The 23,183-nt window shown below is 42.2% G+C and overlaps 1 protein-coding gene across 1 annotated transcript in view; it reads left to right on the forward strand.

Moving 5' to 3' along the window:
* Nucleotides 1–23,183, forward strand: part of LOC115106026 (potassium/sodium hyperpolarization-activated cyclic nucleotide-gated channel 1) — a 197,882-nt gene that overhangs the window by 158,252 nt on the left and 16,447 nt on the right. The window contains exons 5-7 of the mRNA XM_065007613.1: nt 5,085–5,231; nt 10,987–11,227; nt 17,982–18,146. Coding sequence (XP_064863685.1) covers nt 5,085–5,231; nt 10,987–11,227; nt 17,982–18,146 — 553 coding nt within the window. The remainder of the gene's footprint in view (nt 1–5,084; nt 5,232–10,986; nt 11,228–17,981; nt 18,147–23,183) is intronic.

The raw sequence follows: 23,183 nt of genomic DNA on the forward strand, positions 1-23,183 counted from the left end.
GAGGAAGAAACACGCTGCAGCTGGAACACAGTGGTTTCATAAGACAGATGCATACTGTACATAGGACCGGACTTAGCTATATTACAACAGATGTGATAATACCCATTTATCCATAGATAGGTGTACAGTATAATACTCCATTTCATTCTGTGCATCTAACCTCTCATGAAATGCTGTGTTGTCTGTAATGGAACCTTCCTTCTCTGTCTGGAAGGATATAATCAGTCATTGTATTGTCCATACATGATTCTCTGAAATATAATATAGCTAACATAATGTTTTTTTTATTAGGATATATTGCACCAAGCAGTAAATATCATTTTAATGAGGACAATACCTGTAAATATGTATAGAGAATCAAATGCAACTTTATAAATATTATTAACATTACAACTATTGACTCTCAAACAATTTCTCCAGCTTTTATTGTCTCTTAAGATACTTCTAGGATCATTAAGTTTGCAACAGCCATACATTCTTCTGCTGAAAGGACGTTCTGAGAATGTATTAATGTTCCAAACGTTCTGAAAATGTATTAATGTTCCAAACGTTCTGAGAATGTATTAATGTTCCAAACGTTCTGAGAATGTATTAATGTTCCAAACGTTCTGAGAATGTATTAATGTTCCAAACGTTCTGAGAATGTATTAATGTTCCAAACGTTCTGAAAATGTATTAATGTTCCAAACGTTCTGAGAATGTATTAATGTTCCAAACGTTCTGAGAATGTATTAATGTTCCAAACGTTCTGAGAATGTATTAATGTTCCAAACGTTCTGAAAATGTATTAATGTTCCAAACGTTCTGAGAATGTATTAATGTTCCCGAGAACCTGGGATGGATTAAGCTTCCTCCTCTGTCCTCAAAGACATTCTGTACCTTGCATGTAATGAGCAAGGCAAGAGTACATACTGTCTTTCTTTCAGCAGCGAGCACAAAGCATATTCATTCCTATGTTGGGAATGTGACTCGTCATGATGATGCATTGCAGATTTGAAATTATTCACAGTAAACATGCGTAGAGGCCTCATAAACAGTAACACATTATTTTTGAAGGCTACCAACATAACGATGTCATGAACACATTTATAAGCAAGATAGATTATTCATAAATGCTTATGACATGAGTCAGATGGAATACATAACTTCTCTAACCAGACGTGACCAAACCACACCTCAACATATCTCACACGCAGAGTCACAGAGAGTCCAAACCACACCTCAACACGCAGTCACAGAGAGTCCAAACCACACCTCAACACGCAGTCACAGAGAGTCCAAACCACACCTCAACACGCAGAGTCACAGAGAGTCCAAACCACACCTCAACATATCTCACACGCAGAGTTACAGAGAGTCCAAACCACACCTCAACATATCTCACACAGTCACAGAGAGTCCAAACCACACCTCAACACACCTCAACACGCTGTCACAGAGTCCACACCACACCTCAACACACTGTCACAGAGAGTCCAAACCACACCTCAACACACCTCAACACGCTGTCACAGAGAGTCCAAACCACCTCAACACACTGAGTCACAGAGAGTCCAAACCACACCTCAACACGCAGAGTCACAGAGAGTCCAAACCACACCTCAACACGCAGAGTCACAGAGAGTCCAAACCACACCTCAACACGCAGAGTCACAGAGAGTCGAAACCACACCTCAACACGCAGAGTCACAGAGAGTCCAAACCACACCTCAACACGCTGTCACAGAGAGTCCAAACCACACCTCAACACGCAGAGTCACAGAGTCCAAACCACACCTCAACACGCTGAGTCACAGAGAGTCCCGTTCTAAATGTCTCAGACTTGACTGTGTACCTAGAATAAATGGATTCACCTCAAAACAAAACCTGATCCCTCATCATCTTGCCGCGGCTGTGGAGAATCAATGCGAAACCACCGTGTGATGGGACGTGGCTTTTCTCCTTTTAACATCGTTTAAAAAAAAAAAGTTTTGTTTTTTTTGCACAAAATCTGCATTGTGATGTTACTGTGTATGCTGCTTCCTGAGGCTACCGTTAGTTTCTGTTCACGCCTCATGCTGACACCCTTACCTGAGGTTGTGTGTGTGTGTGTGTGTGTGTGTGTGTGTGTGTGTGTGTGTGTGTGTGTGTGTGTGTGTGTGTGTGTGTGTCAGAGCAGCTATCTCCTGATTTAAATAGATGAGCTGCTGAAGGACCTCTCTCTCTCTCTCTCTCTCTTTCTCTCTCTCTCTCTCTCTCTCTCTGTCAGTCTGCGCTCTCTCTAACTCCCTGTAGACAATGCCCCAATATCTATTTGCATACATCATTGGCCTAATAGAGGTCTGTTGTGTCCGTGTGTGATGTTCATTTGGCCAGGAGTCAATACCTACAAGCCAATACCTACAAGCCTGTAGTACCTTGACTTTTACAGCCGTGTGTAATTATATCACCTAATGCTTTGATTAGGCTATTTACTTTCTCAAGCTACGCTTTCCATGACATCGGACTATTGGAGAGAATTGGACCTGTCTGGTCTGTGTCAGTTCATGCATATATGATGAAAGCTAAAGTGTAGCATTGCAGTTTATCTGCAGGAGAGCAGGTTTCTCCTACCTATTCTAGGTAAAATCTCAAATGCCACCCTATTCCCTATATAGTGTACTACTATTGACCAGAGTCTCCCTATGAGCCCTGGTTAAAAGTAGTGAACTATATAGGGAATAGGGTGGCATTTGGGATGCAGCACTGGCCTTCTCGACGGGACAGCAGGGAGGGTTACATGGCAGTTGGTGTGAAGAGTGACTCAGCTGTTTTTTTTCCACCTAATTTCCTCATTCTGATGCACAGTCAGTATCCCACCCCTGGGTGATGAGAGAGACTGACTCCAGATCAGATGTTGAGACATATTAATGACTCCACTTGAGACCACAGACAGCATCCTGATGAGAGAGACTGATTCCAGATCAGATGTTGAGACATATTAATGACTCCACTTGAGACCACAGACAGCATCCTGATGAGAGAGACTGACTCCAGATCACATGTTGAGACAGTGAACATCTCAAATTAAATAAATTGTTATTTAAAGTGTATTTAAAACAGCAACACACTAAAATGAAGTCGAGAAAAGCAAACCAAGCAGGAAGAATAAAGGAACACAAAACAGACAACACAATAAAAAATAAAAAATAAAAAAATATGAATCTGCTCTGTGACTCAACTCTTCCTTGACTCCAGATCAGATGCTGTGACAGATTAATGACTCCATTAGGGCACAGCACCCTGTAGAGAGAATGACTCCAGACCAGTGTAGTGACACAGGCCCCAGAAGACCTCTGCCTTATGACAACCACTCCTCTGAGACAACCACAGTCAAGAAACGCGGCGCTACTGAATTATGCATGCAATGTCTTGAGTACATGCATTTGATTGCTTTATGTTCTCCTCTGTTTAATGTTTCATATTGAAATGACATGATTTCAGATGATAATGTGGTCTCCCTGAGACCTATTCAGTCACTGATATGGGTGTATTCATTCTCTCTGGTTTACGTGAGGTCATGGGTAACCTATATTGAGAGAGATGAGAGCGATTATCTTCACTGTGTGAGCTGATCAGAACGGCAGCAGCCTCGCTCTGAAGGGCCTCAGGCTGAATTCGTTCCTCCTTCGACCAGCTGATACTTCCATACTCAATCCATACTATCACCCCACTGTGTCTGTGTGTGTGTTGTCGTTGTGAATGTTGTGAATGTTGTGTATGTTGTGTCTGTGTGTGTTGTTGTGAATGTTGTGTATGTTGTGTCTGTGTGTGTTGTTGTTATGAATGTTGTGTATGTCGTGTATGTCATGTATGTATGTGTTGTTGTTGTGAATGCTGTGTATGTTGTGAATGTGTGTGTTGTTGTTGTGAATGTTCAGTATGTTGTTGTTGTGAATGTTCAGTATGTTGTGAATGTTCAGTATGTTGTTGTTGTGAATGTTGTGAATGTTATGAATGTTTAGTATGTTGTGAATGTTCAGTATGTTGTGAATGTTCAGTATGTTGTGAATGTTCAGTATGTTGTTGTTGTGAATGTTCAGTATGTTGTTGTGAATGTTCAGTATGTTGTGAATGTTCAGTATGTTGTTGTTGTGAATGTTCAGTATGTTGTGAATGTTCAGTATGTTGTGAATGTTCAGTATGTTGTGAATGTTCAGTATGTTATGAATGTTCAGTATGTTATGAATGTTCAGTATGTTGTGAATGTTCAGTATGTTGTGAATGTTCAGTATGTTGTGAATGTTCAGTATGTTATGAATGTTCAGTATGTTGTTGTTGTTGTTAATGTTCAGTATGTTGTTAATGTTCAGTATGTTGTGAATGTTCAGTATGTTGTGAATGTTCAGTATGTTGTGAATGTTCAGTATGTTATGAATGTTCAGTATGTTATGAATGTTCAGTATGTTGTGAATGTTCAGTATGTTGTGAATGTTCAGTATGTTATGAATGTTCAGTATGTTGTTGTTGTGAATGTTCAGTATGTTATGAATGTTCAGTATGTTGTGAATGTTCAGTATGTTGTGAATGTTCAGTATGTTGTGAATGTTCAGTATGTTGTGAATGTTCAGTATGTTGTGAATGTTCAGTATGTTGTGAATGTTCAGTATGTTGTGAATGTTCAGTATGTTGTGAATGTTCAGTATGTTATGAATGTTCAGTATGTTGTGAATGTTCAGTATGTTATGAATGTTCAGTATGTTGTGAATGTTCAGTATGTTGTGAATGTTCAGTATGTTATGAATGTTCAGTATGTTGTGAATGTTCAGTATGTTGTGAATGTTCAGTATGTTGTGAATGTTCAGTATGTTATGAATGTTCAGTATGTTATGAATGTTCAGTATGTTATGAATGTTCAGTATGTCGTGAATGTCCTTGGTTCCTATTACAACATACCATATTGCCTGTAATGTTTGCTAAAACCTTCCTTTGAATGTTATTTTACCTCCAATTGCTTTCGGGCGCTATGTTTTTGAAGTCAACGTGACAGCCTTTGTTTTGTCGGATATTTTCTATTTTCTGTTCATTTGGTTTGTTGACATGATCTCTTCTCTCCATCTTTACAGTATAAACAAGTGGAGCAGTACATGTCGTTCCACAAGCTCCCCGCAGACATGCGGCAGAAGATCCATGATTACTATGAGCATCGTTATCAGGGCAAGATCTTTGACGAGGACAATATCCTGAGTGAGCTCAACGACCCGCTCAAAGAGGTAAGGAGGATGATGCCTTGTGTTGTCTATTCTATTTTACTCTTCAGTGTCCCAAATTGGCACCCTATTACCTAAATAGTGTACTGCTTTTGACCAGAGCCATATGGGACCCCGGTCAAAAGTAGTGCACTCTAAAGGGAATAGGGTGCCATTTGGGACACTATGGCTTTGTATAAATGGCTGTTTGTCACAGGGTTTCATGCTAATCAAATCAAATCGTATTAGTCACATGCTCCAAATACTTCAGGTGTAGTAGACCTTACAGTGAAATGCTTACTGACGAGCCCCTAACCAACAATGCAGTTTAGGTTAAAAAAATGAATAAAAATATGAATAACAAATAAAAGTAACAAGTAATTAATTCTGCAACAGAGGAAGGCAACCTTTCTTAATATATCATCTCTAAGCATCTCTAATTGCTTAAACATGGAGCGCTGAGTTGTTTTATCACTAATTAATTTTCTTTTACATTTATGATATACCAGTATTTATACTTTATATATCATACTGGTCTATTGACTGGGTGAATTTATCAACAATGGATGATTATTGAAAAGGGTGTCTGTAAAACATGTCTCATGTGCTTTATTACAAATGTAATAGACACACTGCACAAATTGATTCACTACAGCTGGTGGAACACAAGCTAAACAGATAAATTAATTAGAGAGGCCGTGAAGACGTCAAGCCAACCAATAGACAGACACATGAGGTGTTCCCAGAGCTTTGACAATAGAGAGGCCGTGAAGACGCATGAGGTGTTCCCAGAGCTTTGACAATAGAGAGGCCAACCCAGCCAATAGACAGACACATGAGGTGTTCCCAGAGCTTTGACAATAGAGAGGCCGTGAAGATCAAGTCAACCTCAACCAATAGACAGACACATGAGGTGTTCCCAGAGCTTTGACAATAGAGAGGCCTCCGTTGAGCAATGAAGACGCTCAAGCCAACCAATAGACAGACACATGAGGTGTTCCCAGAGCTTTGACAATAGAGAGGCCGTGAAGACGTCAAGCCAACCAATAGACAGACACATGAGGTGTTCCCAGAGCTTTGACAATAGAGAGGCCGTTAAAGACCTCAAGCCAACCAATAGACAGACACATGAGGTGTTCCCAGAGCTTTGACAATAGAGAGGCCGTGAAGACGTCAAGCCAACCAATAGACAGACACATGAGGTGTTCCCAGAGCTTTGACAATAGAGAGGCCGTGAAGACGTCAACCCAACCAATAGACAGACACATGAGGTGTTCCCAGAGCTTTGACAATAGAGAGGCCGTGAAGACGTCAAGCCAACCAATAGACAGACACATGAGGTGTTCCCAGAGCTTTGACAATAGAGAGGCCGTGAAGACGTCAACCCAACCAATAGACAGACACATGAGGTGTTCCCAGAGCTTTGACAATAGAGAGGCCGTGAAGACCTCAAGCCAACCAATAGACAGACACATGAGGTGTTCCCAGAGCTTTGACAATAGAGAGGCCGTGAAGACGTCAAGCCAACCAATAGACAGACACATGAGGTGTTCCCAGAGCTTTGACAATAGAGAGGCCGTGAAGACGTCAAGCCAACCAATAGACAGACACATGAGGTGTTCCCAGAGCTTTGACAATAGAGAGGCCGTGAAGACGCTTTGTGTCAAGCCAACCAATAGACAGATACATGAGATGTTCTCTTTGTTCTTTGTAGTCAGACACATGCTCAAGCCAACCAATAGACAGACACATGAGGTGTTCCCAGAGCTTTGACAATAGAGAGGCCGTTAAAGACCTCAAGCCAACCAATAGACAGACACATGAGGTGTTCCCAGAGCTTTGACAATAGAGAGGCCGTTAAAGACCTCAAGCCAACCAATAGACAGACACATGAGGTGTTCCCAGGCTGTATCAATTTACAAGTGTACAATATAGGCCTACATGGAACATGATGTCACATCAGATACAGCCAGACAGTCACAGTAAAATAAAAGAAGGCAAGATACGTTTAAGTTTCTTAAATTCAGTGACCAATTTATAAGGCTCTCTTTGTTCTTTGTGTCAACCCTCTACCTGCTTCATAGTTGGCTGCCCTCTCCGTATGAGCAGATAAGGGCTCTCTTTGTTCTTTGTGTCAACCCTCTACCTGCTTCATAGTTGGCTGCCCTCTCCGTATGAGCAGATAAGGGCTCTCTTTGTTCTTTGTGTCAACCCTCTACCTGCTTCATAGTTGGCTGCCCTCTCCGTATGAGCAGATAAGGGCTCTCTTTGTTCTTTGTGTCAACCCTCTACCTGCTTCATAGTTGGCTGCCCTCTCCGTATGAGCAGATAAGGGCTCTCATGTAGCCTAATGATGCAGAGATGGGGGATTGGAGAGGGGGAGAGAGGTGGAAATGAGGGATAGAGGAGGGAGGAGAGGGGACAGAGGGAGAAGAGAAGAGGAGGGATGTAATTGCCTATGTCTCTCATGTAACCCCATTAAGTCACCAACCAGAATGAGACATATTGGAGCACAGTATTGCCTGGCCCAGCACAGAAAAGGGTAGATCTACACAGTATTGTAGATCACAGCACAGGAAACCATATATCTACACAGAACATTAGAGCACATGACATCATTAACACAGTAGAGCACATGGCAGCATTAACACAGTAGAGCACATGGCAGCATTTACACAGTAGAGCACAAGCATAGGTCTGTACAGCACAGTAAAGCGAAGCCCAGATAACCCAGTCTTGCCCACAATACTGAGAACAAGACAGATCCACAGAGCACTGAACTGGACAGGAATGCATATTTCATCCCATCCCAGGAGAGCAGAGCATAGTACAGCTCAGCTCAGATAGGTTAATCTCAGCTCAGATAGGTTAATCTCAGCTCAGATAGGTTAATCTCAGCTCAGATAGGTTAATCTCAGCTCAGATAGGTTAAGCTCAGCTCAACTGGGTTCATCTCAGCTCAGCTCATGTCAGCTCAGGTAAATTCAGCTCAGCTCAGTTAATCACATCTCAGCTCAGCTAGGTTCATCCCAGCTCAGCGCAGCTGGGTTCATCTCAGCTCAGCTAAATTAATCTCAGTTAAATTAATCTCAGCTCAGCTAGGTTCATCCCAGCTCAGCGCAGCTGGGTTCATCTCAGCTCAGCTAGGCTCATCTCAGCTCAGCTAAATTAATCTCAGTTAAATTAATCTCAGCTCAGCTCAGCTAGGTTAATCTCAGCTCAGGTAAATTCAGCTCAGCTCGGTTAATCACAGCTCAGCTCAGCTGGGTTCATCTCATCTCAGCTCAGCCAGGCTCATTTTAGCATTTTAGCTAAATTCAGCTCAGCTAGTTTAATCTCAGCTCAGCTATGTTCAGCTCAGCTCAGCTAAATTCAGCTCAGTTAAATTCATCTCAGCTCAGATAGATTAATCTCAGCTCAGGTAAATTTAGTTTAGCTATATTAATCTCAGCTCAGCTCAGATAGGTTAATCTCAGCTAAACCCAGGTCAGTTAAATTAATCTCAGAGATTAATCTCAGCTCAGGTAAAGCTCAGCTCAGATAGGTTTTAGTTCAACTCAGTTATATTAATCATCTCAGCTCAGCTCAGCTCAACACAGGTTAATCTCATCTCAGCTCAAACATCTCATCTCAGTTAAATTAATCTCAGCTCAGATAGGTTAATCTCAACTCAGCTATGTTAATCTCAGCTCAGCTCAGCTCAGATAGGTTAATCTCAGCTAAGCCCAGGTCAGTTAAATTAATCTCAACTCAGCTATGTTAATCTCATCTCAGCTCAGATAGGTTCATCTCAGCTAAACCCAGGTCAGTTAAATTAATCTCAACTCAGCTATGTTAATCTCATCTCAGCTCAGATAGGTTCATCTCATCTCAGCTCAGATAGGTTCATCTCAGCTCAGCTCAGATAGGTTCATCTCTCAGCTCAGATAGGTTCATCTCAGCTCAGCTCAGATAGGTTCATCTCAGCTCAGATAGGTTCATCTCAGCTCAGATAGGTTCATCTCAGCTCAGATAGGTTCATCTCAGCTCAGTATATCACAACAGGAAGCACACAGCACCACAGAGACAACCAGACATACAGAGCCTTAGGAAAGTATTCACACCCCTTGAACTTTTCCACATTTTGTTGTGTTACAACCTTCATTTAAAATGGATACAATTTAGATTTTGTGTCACTGGCCTACACACAATACCCCATAATGTCAGAAGAATTATGTTTTTCTGAATTTCTACAAATTAATTATAAATGAAAAGCTGAAATGTCTCGAGTCAACAACTATTCAACCTCTTTGCTATGGCAAGCCTAATTAAGTTCAGGACTAAACGTTTGCTTAACAAGTCACATAATAAGTTGCATGGACTCACTCTGTGTGCAATAATAGTGTTTAACATGATTGTTGAATAACTACCTCATCTCTGTACCCCACACATACAAAATATCTGCAAGTTCCCTCAGTCGAGCGGTGAATTTCAAAAAGCAATTCACTTTTTGTCCTGAATACAAAATGTTATGTTTGGGGCAAATTCTCCAGGGACTGACCAGGACCAACTCTGCTAAGCTTCAGAAGCCAGCCAGCAGTGGGAATAAGTCATGGGGTATGAATCCTTTCTGAAGGCAGTGTATCAGGGAAGAGTGTGATGATGATGATGATGTTCATCCTATGGTGAGAAAACAGTTGAAGCTGGTCGGACGTCGTTTCATTGCAGCCAGGCAGCTATTTATACTGCCAGGCACCACTGCCATGGGACAGGTTTGCTGCTTTAAATAGATCAAGTCTAAAGATTGTTTCCCTAGTGGGGCTCCATCCTGGCCAAGCCGGGCTGAATACTGAGCATCTAATTCATTAATCGTTGTGCATGATTGAGGTCAGAACCCACTGCTGCTGTTGACTCAGTACTGAGCTAACAGCACAAAACTTAGCCGAACAGGAGATTGGCTGATGTATCCTTGGCTCAGATGCTCCCATTGGAGAGTCATCATCTCTCACAGGAAGTGAGTAAGCAGTTAGTGGAACAGTGAAGGCCAAGCTCTGTCTGTCCGTCTGTCTGCATGGCAACAGAGACAGAGGAGGGGAGGCAGGCAGGCACTGCTCAGTAAACACTAACAGACCCCCATATAGGAAACAATCTCCTGTTGTTGTCTGAGATAACCAGAGAGATCATTGCCCTCTGCTGAGGGCAAGATCATCACCAGAGACAAGTTTCTGCACATTTTCTAGAGTACCATTTTCCTTATACTTTAGACAAGCACCAAACTGAAACATTGGAAGAGCCATTCTCAAACAAACCCTGAATGACAAACAATCTCCTGTTGTTTCTGAAGAGACTAAGGTCAGGATCATCATCATCAAAGACAATAGCACCAAAAGTTACCCCAAAGAGTGATGAAAAGAGTTTTTGTAGATATTACATCCATTCCAATGCAGAGACATGATGAATATTGAGATTGCATGTTGAACTTGGACGTGTCCCATTAGAGTATTATAACAAATTGCATTTGACATAACCAATAACAAAAAGTAATTGGAGAACTCGCCAAGGCTTCCCGTTATCACCACTCTTATTTGTCCTGACGTTCGAGCCTGACAGCAGCTATATGTAATCAAGAAGGACTCGCAGGGGGTCAAGAAAGGAAAATCAGTTGCCCTATTTGACAGATACCGTTCATATCCATCAGCGAAAGGGACACTTTTGTCAAACGCCTTTGTTATAGTTTTCACAATATTTATTATGAACAATGCATCTAAAACTATCTTTTTCTATCTTTTTTTTTACCCAGGAAATTGTGAACTTCAACTGTCGGAAGCTGGTGGCTACCATGCCGCTGTTCGCCAACGCGGACCCCAACTTCGTGACGGGCATGTTGAGCAAGCTGAAGTTCGAGGTGTTCCAGCCCAACGATTACATCATCAGGGAGGGCACCGTGGGCAAGAAGATGTATTTCATTCAACATGGTGTGGCCAGTGTCATCACCAAGCTAAACAAAGAGATGAAGCTGACGGATGGCTCTTACTTTGGAGGTACGTAGGGAAAATAAAGACTGTGTGTGTGTGTGTGTGTGTGTGTGTGTGTGTGTGTGTGTGTGTGTGTGTGTGTGTGTGTGTGTGTGTGTGTGTGTGTGTTCTCTATTGGAAATGGATATTTGTCCAACAGAGCCAAAGTGTAAGGTTAGCCATAGGGATCAAACGTGTGTAAACAGGTACCAAGCTTAAACATGAAAAGAGAGCATTTCTTAAACCAACCATGACAAACCCCTTTAAATGCAGAACTCAGACCCACTCCCATCCATTTAGCTGTATCCTGTTTACACATATTAAGCACTGGGTATACAGTGGACATGAATGCAACACTCAGTCAGCAGTATCTCTCCAGTTTCAGTTCCTCTGCTTTCAATGTTTGTCAAGTCCCATCACTGCCCATGTTTTGGGGGGGGGGGGGGGGAGTTAGTTTCTCCAATGATATAACATTCATCTGGATGGGGTGGTGGAAGGCGGGGGAGAGGGAGTTGAAGGGGAGACAAGCCAAGCTCAGGATCAGGGCTCAGAGCACCCAGAGGACAAACAAAGGTCGCATGGCTATCTGCTCTGCGTTCGGGCTCTGCAGCAGCAGAGAACTGAGAATGTCCCTTTTGCATAATTGAGGAAGAAATCCCCCCATCTCCCTAGCACGTTATACAAAACTATCAAATATTTTGCCGTTGAATTTTTTTAATTTAAAGGTAATTGTTTACATTGCCACATTTTCTCAGGCATGTCATTTATGTCATGAAAGAGAGAGAGAAGCAGGTCTGAACTATTCTTAGAAAAGGGATGTGATGTTACATTTTTCATTTAATCCAAGTTCACCCCCTCCCACGGAAAGACGATTTAGGATTCTAAGAATATCTTCTGGCTGTGTGGTTTGCATGCCTCATGAAATCCTCCAGATAGATATGGCCTGTCTGGGGGGGGGCAGTGAATCAAATAACAAATCAGTGGAGTATTTTTTCATTCAAACTCCCCAGCTGTCTGAACAACCTCACGTCCAATTATTTAAGACTGTTGGTCCTCTAGCCCAAACGAGTAATTGAATTAAAAACAGGTAACTACAGCCAAGCAATCAAAAAACTGTATCATACCTTGCTTTTGATGCATGTTACATAAGCAAATGTACTGTATTGTAATCAAATGATTCATCCGCTAGTATGACTTCCCAGATTTTGTTTAGCCTTTATGTCAAAGCAACACTGTAGACAGTAGGGTTAACTCCAACTCTAGTGGACAGGGCTGCATCTGATCAGGACACAGTGGACCAAGGGGAGTGACTAGAAACTTAAGATGGGGTCCTATAGGAGGGTATAATGAATGACTCCCGCTGTAATTAAATTTAACAGCAGTTGGTCAATAGTGATTAATGACACACTGTGTATCTCTGTCAGATTAAGCTGCAGGGGGTATAATTGTGACTGCACAAACTTGTTCAGGTAACTCTGTTAAGATTTGTTAAAGACATCTTATAAAAAGAAGTTCCAAATGAATGATGAATTTAAAGAAGCTGTCCGACGTTATATCGTTTTGCTTTGACTGCCTAATATTCACTAATGTGTCATTCAACTCTGATTGCCTACTTTGAACGCCCCCATATTTTATAGACGATTATGCAGGTACACTCTACAGTATTTTATAGAGACCATTTCACAGGTATAGTATTTTATAGAGACCATTTCACAGGTACTCTACAGTATTTTATAGAGACCATTTCACAGGTACTCTACAGTATTTTATAGAGACCATTTCACAGGTACTCTACAGTATTTTATAGAGACCATTTCACAGGTATAGTATTTTATGATTTTCTGGTCCTCTGGTCCTCTCAGGCAGCTCATACACACCTGTGGGGAAAAGGTGAAAGACACATTTCCATTCGAACCAAATGGACAATAAAGTATCTATTCTATTTTATTCTATTCTACACAACAATTGTCTTATAGCAGTTGGCAAGGCAGCCAGGTGACAGAGACGAATAGTAGAAGTAGTTGCAGTGAGAGGGCCTGAGCAAGACTCGTGGCAGCCTTGAGACCAGTGACTTTGGAAGGTGAACCAGGGGGCTAATGAAGGCTGTAATTCAAACGGGTCACAGCGAAGGGACAGTTAGAGGCTCCTTCTAGGGGTTGTTTTGTGTATATTATAATTGTCCTGCTCCTGCTCTGCACACTATGGATGTATCCCAAATGGTACCCTCTTCCCTATATAGTGTGCTACTTTTGACCAGATCCCTTTTGACCAGAGCCCTATGGTACCCTGTTCCCTATATAGTGCACTACTTTTGACCAGAGCCCTATGGAACCCTATTCCCTATATAGTGCACTACTTTTGACCAGAGCCTTATGGAACCCTATTCCCTATGCAGTGTGCTACTTTTGACCAGATCCCTATGGTACCCTGTTCCCTATATAGTGCACTACTTTTGACCAGAGCCCTATGGTAGTGCACTACTTTTGACCAGAGCCCTATGGTACCCTGTTCCCTATATAGTGCACTACTTTTGACCAGAGCCCTATGGAACCCTATTCCCTATGCAGTGTGCTACTTTTGACCAGATCCCTATGGTACCCTGTTCCCTATATAGTGCACTACTTTTGACCAGAGCCCTATGGTACCCTGTTCCCTATATAGTGCACTACTTTAGACCAGAGCCCTATGGTACCCTGTTCCCTATATAGTGCACTACTTTTGACCAGAGCCCTATGGTACCCTGTTCCCTATATAGTGCACTACTTTTGACCAGAGCCCTATGGAACCCTATTCCCTATGCAGTGTGCTACTTTTGACCAGATCCCTATGGTACCCTGTTCCCTATATCGTGCACTACTTTTGACCAGAGCCCTATGGAACCCTATTCCCTATATAGTCCACTACTTTTGACCAGAGCCCTATGGAACCATATTCCCTATATAGTGTACTACTTTTGACCAGAGCCCTATGGAACCCTATTCCCTATATAGTGTACTACTTTTGACCAGAGCCCTATGGAACCCTATTCCCTATATAGTGTACTACTTTTGACCAGAGCCCTATGGAACCCTATTCCCTATGCAGTGAACTACTTTTGACCTAGACTAATATTTGGGACATTTCCTCTGGTTATTTCCTGTCACCAGTGAATTGTGTTTAGTTGCATCATGCTGTGTGTGATGGTGGTGTGCACTGTAAGCCCCAAACGGGGGGGCTCTGGTCCCCCTTCACTCATTTTGAGGCAGCATGAATGGTGTGTGTGTGTGTGTATGTAGCCCGTCATTTTGCCACGCTATGCTGATGCCAGCCACCTGCTCCGGCCTGCTGCCCATCTGGTGGGTACACCCCCCCCCCCCCCCCTCTCTGTTGGTCGTTGCATAAGTATGGCATTAGGTAGGGAGCTGACTTGAGAGCAGCTGGTCCAGTCAGAAACCTCACTACTTCCCCTCCACTGAACCACATTATCAGCAGCATAACATAGCCCCAGATCTAGCCAAAGACAGACAGAGGACCTGACAATAACACTGATGCAAGCCGGCTAGCTACGCCCAATGCTACTGGATAGTATTAGCATGCTAAAAGTACATCTAACCAACACTAATATGGAATACTAACCAGGAACGCTGTGCTAATCACTCCTGAGTCTGACTTTCTGTCGTACTGACAAACTAGCTAGAGTTAGCATGCTAATCACTCTGTTGTACCGACAAACTAGCTAGAGTTAGCATGCTAATCACACTGTTGTACCGACAAACTAGCTAGAATTAGCATGCTAATCACTCTGTTGTATCGAAAAACTAGCTAGAGTTAGCGTGAAAATCACACTGTCACACCGACAAACTAGCTAGAGTTAGCATGCTAATCACACTGTCATACCGACAAACTAGCTAGAGTTAGCGTACTAATCACTCTGTCCTGCCGACAAACTAGCTAGAGTTAGCGTGCTAATCACACTCTCCCAGGTCTCACACTTCCAAGCCTGGTTGTCCAGATGTCTACGCCTCAAGGCTGGGTGGCTATACCCCGTTCCCAACCTGATCTGGGCTCAGATACTATTTGAAACCTTTCAGATCTGTTGAGCGTTTGCTCTAGCCTAACAGGAGTGCCATATGGGCGTGATTTGTAGTTTTACACTCCTTGTGACTATTCTATTAGTTCCATTGTGCCAGTCAAGCTCAATCAATCTTAGATAACGTATTTGACATGATTTCTAATAGTATGTAAACCCAGATCAGCTTGTAGTCCAGATAATGACTCTACAGTGCTGGGTGCCCTGGCTCTGTTCCTACACTGTCCGCCCTGAAGGAGAGAGAATCTGAGTCCCAAATGGCACCCTATTCCTAGTGCAATACTTTTGACCTGAACCCTATGGGCCCTTGTCAAAAGTATTGTACTGTATAGGTAGTAGGGTGCTATTTTGGAAGCACCCGGAGGACAGGAGAGCTAAGCTAACTGATCGTCCCCTAATTTGTGAGAGTGACAGAAACACCTTCTAATTTCTCGCCAACTCAGGCATCTAACTACTAACCTTCCTCCTTTCCTCTGGGTTGCCTCCTGTCAAATAATACAATTAACTCCAGATGAAACCAACTTTCTCTCTGCTCTGCAATGTATTTCCAACTCTCTGCTCTCTCTCTCTCTTTGCTTTATCTCTGCTGTCTCTCTCTTTGCTCTAACTCTGCTCTCTCTCTCTCTCTGCTCTCTCTGCTCTCTCTCTCTGCTCTCTCTCTCTCTCTGCTGTCTCTCTTTTTGGTCTCTAGCTCTCTGCTCTCTCTCTGCTGTCTCTCTCTTTGCTCTAACTCTGCTCTCTCTCTTTGCTCTCTCTCTGCTCTCTCTCCGCTGTCTCTCTCTTTGCTCTCTCTCTGCTCTCTCTCTCTTTGCTCTCTCTCTGCTGTCTCTCTTTTTGGTCTCTAGCTCTCTGCTCTCTCTCTCTGCTGTCTCTCTCTTTGCTCTAACTCTGCTCTCTCTCTTTGCTCTCTCTCTGCTCTCTCTCCGCTGTCTCTCTCTTTGCTCTATCTCTGCTCTCTCTCTGCCATCTCTCTCTTTGCTCTCTCTCTGCCCTCTCTCTTTGCTCTCTCTCTGCTCTCTCTCTGCTGTCTCTCTCTTTGCTCTCTCTCTCTGTTGAGTGTATTTCTTTAAGCTAGCTCATTATTTTTAGTGTGAAGCGATTATAGAGACTGAGGGGGTATGGTTTTGTGTCCCAAATGGCATCCTATTTCCTATATAGTGCACTACTTTTGATCAGAGCCCTAAGGGCCACTATGTAGCGAATAGGATGCTCAGTGTTGAAGCCTCTGTTCATAGCACCACATGGATTCTCTCTGTGCCAACAGAGATCGCACTTATGAGGAGCTTTTTCTATTATAACAGCACTAACACCTTGTTCACACTCACAGTTTGGGAGTCCTGTTTTCACATCCTGCAGGCTATGGCAGGCAGCTCTATAGCAGCTAACGCTTTTCACAGTAGACATCTAGGCTGTGAATGTCAAGGGCATTGTCCTCAAACAAACGTCCAATAATTCATGTCCCTTTCACTGTGACTTATATGACTTATTGTTTTGAAGAAGATATTGCTTTGTCTACACACTAGCAATAAATATGAATGCTTTCATAAACTAGCATCAGCTAGCCACTGGGCACAAGATGGGTTTACTTTCTCAGGGGCTGTCTTTCTGATAGGTGTATTAGGATGGATGACCCCACAGTAGTTTGTAGCAGGGTTAATCTTGCAGCAGGGGGAAATCTTTACGTTGACTGAATTAGATCCAAGAGTTGCGTCTAATTTGAGAGGTAACATGTCCAAGGGCAGAGTCCAGTAATTACAGAAGTAGCACATAATGTCCCAGTGGCTAACATATTATACATACCATCTGAAGGTCTGAGATAAGGGCCAGGGACAAGGCATCAAGTAGAGGGTCGTCTACCACTTTAATATGAAGCTGAAGTATAGGAACTACACTTGATACATACAGGCTGGGAGTCAATCCAACACAGGTTATCTATACCTGTGCACGGTGATAGACTTTAAAAGGCAATATGATCGTCGAGATGTCAGGACGTCGGCTCAAAAAAGAAATCACCTTCAAAAGACAATCAAAGTTCACAGGGGCCGTTCTCTGTGTTAGATTTGAATCACTGTGTCTATACAGTTGACTCTCTGTACTGTACACGCCTATGCTAGACAGCAGCAGTAGCAGCAGCAGCAACCCGGGCCTGGACATACACTGACATTTCAGAATCATTAGCTCAAAGTGACAACGTGATGAATTGTCACTGCTCTAGTGACAATGCAGTGATAAAGGCTGTGTGCATTAGAACCAGCTGTACCTTGGACTTCATTCTTCATTTATATGGTCATTTGTCCCATGTTGGAGGTTCTTCACCTCAGATTGGGTTTGAGCTGATCTTCGTTAAGGCTGTAATTCTTCACTCCATTGCTTCCCTGCCTCTCTTACCTGTGTGTCTGTCAAAGACCTGCAACACTCGTAAATAATGTATTACTGACAATGGATGTACACATTTTGGCCATCAGGCCTTAGACAGCATAGAGACCGAAACAGAAAGTGCTTAGAAAGAGTGTACTCACACCCAGTAGTAATGAGATAAATATAGGATACCCTACCCATGGTCTCCCTGCAAAATAAAACTGGAGAGCTTTTGAAAGTGTGTGGAAATGTGTCCTTCTGTCATGACCAAAAAAAGAAATATGTCATTATTTCAGTGACATCACAAAGCTCGAGTCTGATTGCGCGTTTTCTGTTGTTGTATTGTTTCTGCAGAGATCTGTCTGCTGACGAAGGGGAGACGCACGGCGAGCGTTCGCGCTGACACCTACTGCCGTCTCTTCTCCCTCTCTGTGGATCACTTCAACGAGGTGTTGGAAGAGTACCCTATGATGCGCCGCGCTTTCGAGACCGTAGCCATCGACCGCCTGGACCGCATCGGTAAGACCGTGACCATGCCTTGTGTTGCTACTCTACTGTGGGGATTGGTGCACTGTCATGGCCTGCCTGCGCCGTGCCATGTGTATGTGACTGTCTTCATAGTGTTTGCCCTCCTTCACCGCACCATGTCTGATGGTCTGTTTGTCTGTCTGTATTTCTGTCTGCCTGCCATGGTGATGCATGGCCTGTATGCTCTTTCCTTCTCTCTTTCCATCAAGTTAACTTAATTTTATCAAATGTTTTACATTGATAACATATCTTTACAATAATTGTTTACATTTGTAACGTTGATAGTTTTATGTTATTAATAAATGGAAGGCAGTGCATGTCGCTGTCAATCCGAGATGGTGTCAGATCTGTCTGTCCAGGAGGGTGTGAGATCTGTCTGTCTGGGAGAGTGTCAGATCTGTCTGTCTGGGAGGATGCGAGATCTGCCTGTCCGGGAGGGTGTGAGATTTGTAATTGCTGAGCGATTAGTGCTTTTTCAGATCTGTTCGGTTTCGGTTCGATTATTAAAAAATTATGACGATTTTCAATTTCGATTTATTTATTTTTTGCATTAAATGCAGTATGATATAATGACGTTACATTGATTTTAGAATTTTTTTAATGGAAATTCCAAAGACAAAAATAGTGAACATTGAATTGCCAAAACATTGAAAATATTCCATTGTCTCGGTCAGGTCCACGTTGGGTAGAAATCAAAAGAAATCACTATAATATTCCATTGTCTCGGTCAGGTCCACGTTGGGTAGAAATCAAAGAAATCACTATAATATTCCATTGTCTCGGTCAGGTCCACGTTGGGTAGAAATCAAAAGAAATCACTATAATATTCCATTGTCTCGGTCAGGTCAATAGAAATCCTATAATACGTTGTCAGGTCCAGAAATCAATAGAAATCACTATAATATTCCATTGTCTCGGTCAGGTCCACGTTGGGTAGAAATCAATAGAAATCACTATAATATTCCATTGTCTCGGTCAGGTCCACGTTGGGTAGAAATCAATAGAAATCACTATAATATTCCATTGTCTCAGTCAGGTCCACGTTGGGTAGAAATCAATAGAAATCACTATAATATTCCATTGTCTCGGTCAGGTCCACGTTGGGTAGAAATCAATAGAAATCACTATAATATTCCATTGTCTCAGTCAGGTCCACGTTGGGTAGAAATCAATAGAAATCACTATAATATTCCATTGTCTCGGTCAGGTCCACGTTGGGTAGAAATCAATAGAAATCACTATAATATTCCATTGTCTCAGTCAGGTCCACGTTGGGTAGAAATCAATAGAAATCACTATAATATTCCATTGTCTCAGTCAGGTCCACGTTGGGTAGAAATCACTATAATATTCCATTGTCTCAGTCAGGTCCACGTTGGGTAGAAATCAATAGAAATCACTATAATATTCCATTGTCTCAGTCAGGTCCACGTTGGGTAGAAATCAATAGAAATCACTATAATATTCCATTGTCTCAGTCAGGTCCACTTTGGGTAGAAATCAATAGAAATCACTATAATATTCCATTGTCTCAGTCAGGTCCACGTTGGGTAGAAATCAATAGAAATCACTATAATATTCCATTGTCTCAGTCAGGTCCACGTTGGGTAGAAATCAATAGAAATCACTATAATATTCCATTGTCTCAGTCAGGTCCACGTTGGGTAGAAATCAAAATAAATCACTATAATATTCCATTGTCTCAGTCAGGTCCACGTTGGGTAGAAATCAATAGAAATCACTATAATATTCCATTGTCTCAGTCAGGTCCACGTTGGGTAGAAATCAATAGAAATCACTATAATATTCCATTGTCTCAGTCAGGTCCACGTTGGGTAGAAATCAATAGAAATCACTATAATATTCCATTGTCTCAGTCAGGTCCACGTTGGGTAGAAATCAATAGAAATCACTATAATATTCCATTGTCTCAGTCAGGTCCACGTTGGGTAGAAATCAAAATAAATCACTATAATATTCCATTGTCTCAGTCAGGTCCACGTTGGGTAGAAATCAAAATAAATCACTATAATATTCCATTGTCTCAGTCAGGTCCACTATAATATTCCATTGTCTCAGGTTAGAAATCAATAGAAATCACTATAATATTCCATTGTCTCAGTCAGGTCCACGTTGGAAATCAGAAATCAATAGAAATCACTATAATATTCCATTGTCTCAGTCAGGTCCACGTTGGGTAGAAATCAATAGAAATCACTATAATATTCCATTGTCTCAGTCAGGTCCACGTTGGGTAGAAATCAAAATAAATCACTATAATATTCCATTGTCTCAGTCAGGTCCACGTTGGGTAGAAATCCAAATAAATCACTATAATATTCCATTGTCTCAGTCAGGTCCACGTTGGGTAGAAATCAATAGAAATCACTATAATATTCCATTGTCTTCAGGTCGTTGGGTAGAAATCAGAAATCACTATAATATTCCATTGTCTCAGTCAGGTCCACGTTGGGTAGAAATCAATAGAAATCACTATAATATTCCATTGTCTCAGTCAGGTCCACGTTGGGTAGAAATCAATAGAAATCACTATAATATTCCATTGTCTCAGTCAGGTCCACGTTGGGTAGAAATCACTATAATATTCCATTGTCTCAGTCAGGTCCACGTTGGGTAGAAATCAATAGAAATCACTATAATATTCCATTGTCTCAGTCAGGTCCACGTTGGGTAGAAATCCAAATAAATCACTATAATATTCCATTGTCTCAGTCAGGTCCACGTTGGGTAGAAATCAATAGAAATCACTATAATATTCCATTGTCTCAGTCAGGAAATCACTATAATATTCCATTGTCAGGTCCACGTTGGGTAGAAATCAATAGAAATCACTATAATATTCCATTGTCTCAGTCAGGTCACCATTGTCTCAGTCAGGTCCACGGGTAGAAATCAATAGAAATCACTATAATATTCCATTGTCTCAGTCAGGTCCACGTTGGGTAGAAATCAATAGAAATCACTATAATATTCCATTGTCTCAGTCAGGTCCACGTTGGGTAGAAATCACTATAATATTCCATTGTCTCAGTCAGGTCCACGTTGGGTAGAAATCAATAGAAATCACTATAATATTCCATTGTCTCAGTCAGGTCCACGTTGGGTAGAAATCAATAGAAATCACTATAATATTCCATTGTCCACGTTGGGTAGAAATCACTATAATATTCCATTGTCTCAGTCAGGTCCACGTTGGGTAGAAATCAATAGAAATCACTATAATATTCCATTGTCTCAGTCAGGTCCACGTTGGGTAGAAATCCAAATAAATCACTATAATATTCCATTGTCTCAGTCAGGTCCATGTTGGGTAGAAATCAATAGAAATCACTATAATATTCCATTGTCTCAGTCAGGTCCACGTTGGGTAGAAATCAAAATAAATCACTATAAACTAGTAAATTATTTCAGTTGTGTTTTTATTAGTTAGTTTTTATTTGATGACTTTATTATTTTTCATTCCTTAAAGTGATCATCTCATCTCTGCTCTGACAGTAGCAGCCAGCCAGACCATCTAATGTTATGTGCTCCCCATACTATACTGTCTGTAGTCATCCTATTTAGCCAGCCTGACTCGGTATGCTGCAGAGCTGTCTGACAACATACTTTTTCTAGTTCTTCAAAATAGATAAGGTATACTTCCTCGAACTGTCTCTGTCCCTCTCTCCCGTCGTTGTGTTGTGAACATTCCTCCCTCATGGAGTCTATGTGGTCTGTGTGTATCTAACGTAGCAGGTGTAAAAGTGTATCTGTATTTAATGACGAGATGCTCGTGTCTCCACCCTAACAATAGGAGTTGTTGTCCCAAAGACGGGAAGGCAGGCGACAAGCTTAGGTCCAAAATAAGTCCATAGAAAAGCATTGCGTTAATTTGGACAGATTTTGGCGAGAATGAAACCTCTCGCTTCGTTCACTATCTTCCTCGCTGATTTGTCTCTGAGCCGGAGAAAACTGGCACAACGGATTATGGTCATTGTAGTTAAATACCAAGTTTCTGCGCTGAACAAGGTTGTATATTTGCTTAATGAAAACTACACCCCTTCAGCCCAGCAGTCCACATAATTCTTGACTTGATTTTTCAGATCTTTTTTCAGATCTTTTATCTTGTGAATGATTGGGCTCACAAAAAAAAAAACTAAATGGAATTCAAGTAATTGAACCAATGTCGGTCAATTCGTTGTTTAATAACCAACAACAAAATATTTTGGTTAATCGCTCAGCACTACAGATCTGTCTGTCCAGGAGGGTGTCAGATCTGTCTGTCCAGGAGGGTGTCAGATCTGTCTGTCCTGGAGGGTGTCTGATCTGTCTGTCCAGGAGGGTGTCAGATCTGTCTGTCCAGGAGGGTGTCAGATCTGTCTGTCCAGGAGGGTGTCAGATCTGTCTGTCCAGGAGGGTGTCAGTTCCATCCCTTCTTTGGTTTGGTGTTGACCCCCAACTGGAACCCCTTCTGGCGAGTGGATGGAAGCTATAATTCATCTGCATGTGCCTCCGTCTCCATTCACCTGCACACCTGGGTATGAGCAGCACCCCGACCCCGTCCCAAGGACCAGCCCAGCCAGAGCAGCCATAGACTGGCCTGGCCCCCAAACAGGGGCCCTGAGCTGGGCATGTGACACCAGGGAGGGAGGGCAGGGAGCCAGAGGCCTCAAAGTTAACCAGGCTTGACCAGGTTTGACCAGGCTTGATCCGGCTTGACAGGCACGGCTTGTAGACATTATATGACTCCCCTTAGCGTCTGGCAACTTTCCCAAAATTCCCCAGCTTTGCAGAAATCTCGGATGGGATATTCCTGGAATCAGGAGGGAATAATCAGGAGATCCTCCAACCTGGATTTCTGGAAAACTCTGAAATTTGTGGAATCTACTAAATGTTGTAACCCTAGCTACTGTACACGGCCAGTTCCTTCACCTCTCACTCTGGTTCCTGCCAAGCCATGTTCCTTTCATTTGTTAGAGAAACATAGACAAACTTTGCCGTTATTAGTGGCAATTTAACTAAAGTCAT

This window comes from Oncorhynchus nerka, linkage group LG22 (genome assembly GCF_034236695.1).
Source record: "Oncorhynchus nerka isolate Pitt River linkage group LG22, Oner_Uvic_2.0, whole genome shotgun sequence".
NCBI classification, from domain to species: Eukaryota; Metazoa; Chordata; class Actinopteri; order Salmoniformes; family Salmonidae; genus Oncorhynchus; species Oncorhynchus nerka.